The 4717-nt window shown below is 31.8% G+C and overlaps 1 protein-coding gene across 1 annotated transcript in view; it reads left to right on the plus strand.

The window, feature by feature from the left end:
- Window positions 1-261: 261 nt before the first annotated feature.
- LOC117103759 overlaps window positions 262-4717 on the plus strand; it is a gene marked incomplete at its 5' end in the record, with an annotated part of 37586 nt that continues 33130 nt past the window's right edge. Inside the window, 3 exons of the mRNA XM_033244375.1 lie at window positions 262-360; window positions 2043-2162; window positions 2567-2669. Coding sequence (XP_033100266.1) covers window positions 262-360; window positions 2043-2162; window positions 2567-2669 — 322 coding nt within the window. The remainder of the gene's footprint in view (window positions 361-2042; window positions 2163-2566; window positions 2670-4717) is intronic.

Consider the following 4717-nt stretch of genomic DNA (forward strand, 5'->3'; position numbering starts at 1 on the left):
GGGGGACAACAGTTTCAGGATAGGTAAGTTGTTAAAATGGTTGTTTTAACATTGAAAATGAGGAAAATAACAACATAGCATGGTGTAGAAATATTATAAAGGATAGTTTAGTGCAATAAAGTAGATTTAAAAATTTATAACATTGCAGTATGTTTGTGACTCATTTGGCTTGTTTGTTCCACATTTTCTTTTCCTATGGCAACAACTATTAAAATCAGACTATTAAACTAACTATTAAATATCATTAATATTCCTCAACAGGATGATGGTGATACAGCTCTACATCTGGCCGCCTACTTCGGCCATGCAAGCATATTGGAACTTCTATTAGATGCTGGGGCACAGGTTCTGCAAAACAATGTAAGTAATTAGAAATATTAAATTGCAGAAATTTAAAGCACCATACTATAGAATTATTATAAATCCATTATGAGATTAAAACACCATAAAATTTAGGGAAATATTTCAAAGAGCATTTAATAGGTCATTTAAAACAATCAGATACTGTACATTGCTTAATTGTGGTTCATCAAAACAAATATTTTTTTGTTTTTCTATAATTGTGAAATATATTTTAGCTAATTACAGACTTGCTACTAGGAAAATTCAACTTCAACTTTCAAACTTTTAACTTTATTTTTTTCAATAAGTATATGTAATCTAAAATTCAAATAAACACATACTGGTAAACCAATATAGGAAGAAGCTAGAAAATAGGGTAAACACTAATCAAGTCCAGCCCCTTTAAATGTAAAACAATTGAATAATTCTATATATAGGGCAAAATTATTACTTTTTCAACTTCAAATATACCATTTCAGAGCACAAGAATAAATAAAATTTATCAAAAAAATTCATTTCAAAGAAGATGTATAGTACATACATGATTACATAAATATACATATAAATAATGGGTAAGTTTACTTTAATAAAAATAACTTTAGTTCTCTCTTAAAACAGATTTTGAATTATGTCTGATATATTCTGGAATCGCATTCCATAATCTAGCACCAGAACACCCAACAGAGAATTGTCCCACATTACTTTTATATTTTGGGATAGTCAGCTATTGTTTAATTAATAGCCAATCTGTGGATATGGACATTGTATGATTATTTTTGTAATTTTTATGATGCATTATTAGGTCAGTAGAATATTTTCTCATTTTTAATTGAAGTCCAATAGCTATGTTATAAAAAGTAAGCATTTAAATATAAACATTGTTAGTTTGACAGACAATTTTTCTTATCCATCTATCCAGTCATCCATCCATCCATCCATCCATTCATCCATCCATCCATCCATCTATCTTTTATTTCATTTTTATGTAGAAGAGTCTCAATACAATACATACATTTTAAAAAATAGTACTAAACTATTAAACTTGGAAACTATAGCTTGGTTGGCAGCTAAGAAATCAAATACTGGTAATATTCAAATTAGATTATGCTGCTTATACTGTATTAGATAAATAATAACAACAGCGCTTGATAATCTGCAGACCTGATTTGTGTTGATTTTTGGCCAGATCTCAGTGAAACTTTAAAAACTACTCCTTCAATTAAAGTTTGTAGTACTCCACATGTTTTCACACTGAATTGACTTTAGTATTGTTATCTTTAGTCTTTTCCTTGATCGATATACTGTGTTTCAATTAGAACAATTGAGTTCATGTTTTCAATTTTCAAAAATTCAAGTTGATATTTAGTTACCATATACTTTAAATGTTCATTTCAATTTTTCTTTAAATTTAAATACATTTTTCTGTTGACAATATTTGTATTTTCAGATAAATTTATTGGCTTTATATTGGAAACAGTTACACAACCATTGAAATGGACCGTACTTATAAAACCGTACCCATTATAAAAACAAGATACTGTACTTAATAAATTTTGATATGTACTGGTGAAGAACAGACTTCAAAGGCATCACAAAATTGCACACGGTGGGAGCTTTGGCGTTTCTATCCTCACATTAATTATACATCCATAGTAACAATGTAGTTTGTTTAAATAAAATATAAACGTTTTTTATTTTAGTATGGCAACACTCCTCTACATGATTGTTTTTTGGATTCTGAGGGAACTTATAAACACCATCTTTCTGTGTCTCTTGCGTTGATGAAGAATCACAGATATATGTCTTCTGTGAAAAACAATGTAAGTTAAAGATGCATTTTATTGATAATTGCATAAAGTCTGTTTTTATAAACATTATATACTGTAGCTCCCTAATGGTGCAATGTTGCAATGAAACAAAGTATAGAGCACTGTATTTAATGTGAAACTAACAATATCATGTACTGGTATACTGTCTTAATATTATAGTGAAGGTATAATCTCATATTTTATTAATATCATGATCAATAGTATGGAATTTAGTTTTGCAGGTATTGTACAGGTAATTTATAGGTTTTTAATTATTGATTATATAAGGCTCTGTATACATTATTGATTCATACCAACAACCATTCTATTTATTTAGGATGACCAAATGGAGACATCATATTACATTAATAATAACCATTCAAATTTTTTTTGCTTTCATCTATTACACAATTAAGAATGGCGAAACTGCTGTGGAATTATATGAAGGGCATCAGTGTAAAGTATATGATGACACAACTAGGTCAATACAGAAACAAGAACTGCTTAACATATTAAAAGGTTAGTAAATTAAATGTACTCTAATACTAAAAACAACAGCGACCGTGTAGGCCTACCCGCCCAAAATAGGGACAGGATAAGGGAGCAGCAGCAGAGCGTATCGCTGATCGTCCCGATAGATCATTGGCCACCGGCAAGCTAAAGAGAGCTAGAGAGAGGGGCCTTCATAATACTGTAATGTAAACAGAATTCCCTGGATTTCACACATTTCACAGTACTTCTTATTCTTAAAAAGATTAATAAGGAAAGAGTAAACCAAGGGTGTCATTTTAAGCCGGCGGCCGGCGCAATCTCTGTCTATTATGATTTATGCACCGGCTGTTAGAACGGAGGTAAAAATAAAATAGTGGCCTGAAACCTAGGCTCATACTTAGGGCTTGGAGAAAACATGATTTTTATTCACCGTTAATTTATGCTACATTCTAAGCTTTAATATCTTGACAACAAAAGGGCCTCTGCAAAATAGTACCGTCGTTGGCTTGAGGCTCCTCCAAAAAAGCTAGGAATTTATCTCACTGGCCGTTTTACTTTTACATTTAAATTTTAGCTTTTGGTTACCAATTTTGTATCTCATTGTTTTTTTTCAGTATGTTGACTTTTTCGATTATAAATAGAAGTTCTTATATTTTATTAATTTTTTTGTATATTTGCAAAGTTAATTAAAAATACCTGCATGAAGAAAAGGCAAAGTATTAGCTGCCATGTAGATGAAAGTAAGAAAACTAGTAAGTAAATAGAATCAAATTGCTGAACTGCAATTGGATGTAAATAGTTTTTTAAAAAACACTGAAAGAAAATACATAATTACAATACAAACAATGTATGATGTGCTATCCATTTATTGTTATTGAAAATTAAATTAACCTAAAAAATGTTTGACTGTTGGATTTTTAATTTAAAATAGTGTTTAATACATTCTAAAATCAAACATTGCAACACAATTCAAAACTTAAAATTCAACACTTTTAAATGGCACCTTACAGTAATTATTTTTTATATTTTTTTCTTAGGTAGGGAGGGGGGACACCCCAATCCAACCCCTGTTCAGGCAACAAAATTCAACAGTTAAAATTTAACACTGTTAAATGCCAATTCAAACAGTGTTAAATGACATCTTACAGTAATTATTTTTCATTTTTTTCTAAGGTAGGGAGGGAGAGATCCCCTTCCAAACCCACCCCAGCTCGGGCCAAAGTTACGTCGGATGTCGCTCTGCGACATATGTTCCTGCGCCTATTACTAAAACTCCTCCTGTCATTTTATTTCAAAATGACACCCCTGATAAGCCATACTGGTTTCTTTGCGGTTTGTATCATGCTACTGTAGTCTTTTGTTAAATTACCACTAGGTACTAAGTAGTAGTTGTTTTTTATGTTTTCGCGCTGCACCTTTAGGCTGTAACGATCAAGAGGAAATAGTCATTAAGAAACTGTAGGTAGCGGTAGCTTTTACTACAAAGATATGGGAATTCCGAATTAAGCAATGCTGCATGTGCAGTTACCAAATAACATCCGTGAATTATTTATAAAAAATTCAGTGAGCATGCGCTTGGAAATGCTAGACAGTCAGTGAACATGTGCATTGAAAAAGTGACGTTATCGAGCTATGTTGAGCATGCACAGTTACCAAAAAGACATGTTATGAACCAAATAGCAGCTGCGAAGACGTCTCAAGAACCAGAAAGCGGCTGCGAAGAGGGTATGATTACCAGAAAATTGTCTAAGGAACCAAATAGCGGCTGCAAACTGGGTATAAAATAGAAACAAGAAAACTCTATGGAATATAATGAAAACTCGAGCGGGTCGAAAGCCAGTTCATTTGTGTTCGTCAGGGGAAATTTTAATTAAATTATCTTAAAAAAAGTATATTAGGCTTTATTGTCATCCCTTGTATGTAGACCTGCATTGACAATCCCATAAAAAATAACCACAGAAACTGATGACACAACTTAGGGCCTAACACTAGCCAAGTAGTAGAGCCAGGGTATTCCATATTTAATGTCGAAAAATACGGTGCCTTACGCTGAAGAGGGTTAGGATTAGGCTAAC

Source organism: Anneissia japonica, unplaced genomic scaffold (genome assembly GCF_011630105.1).
Source record: "Anneissia japonica isolate Jap-2015-1 unplaced genomic scaffold, ASM1163010v1 scaffold287865_len55236_cov109, whole genome shotgun sequence".
NCBI classification, from domain to species: domain Eukaryota; kingdom Metazoa; phylum Echinodermata; class Crinoidea; order Comatulida; family Comatulidae; genus Anneissia; species Anneissia japonica.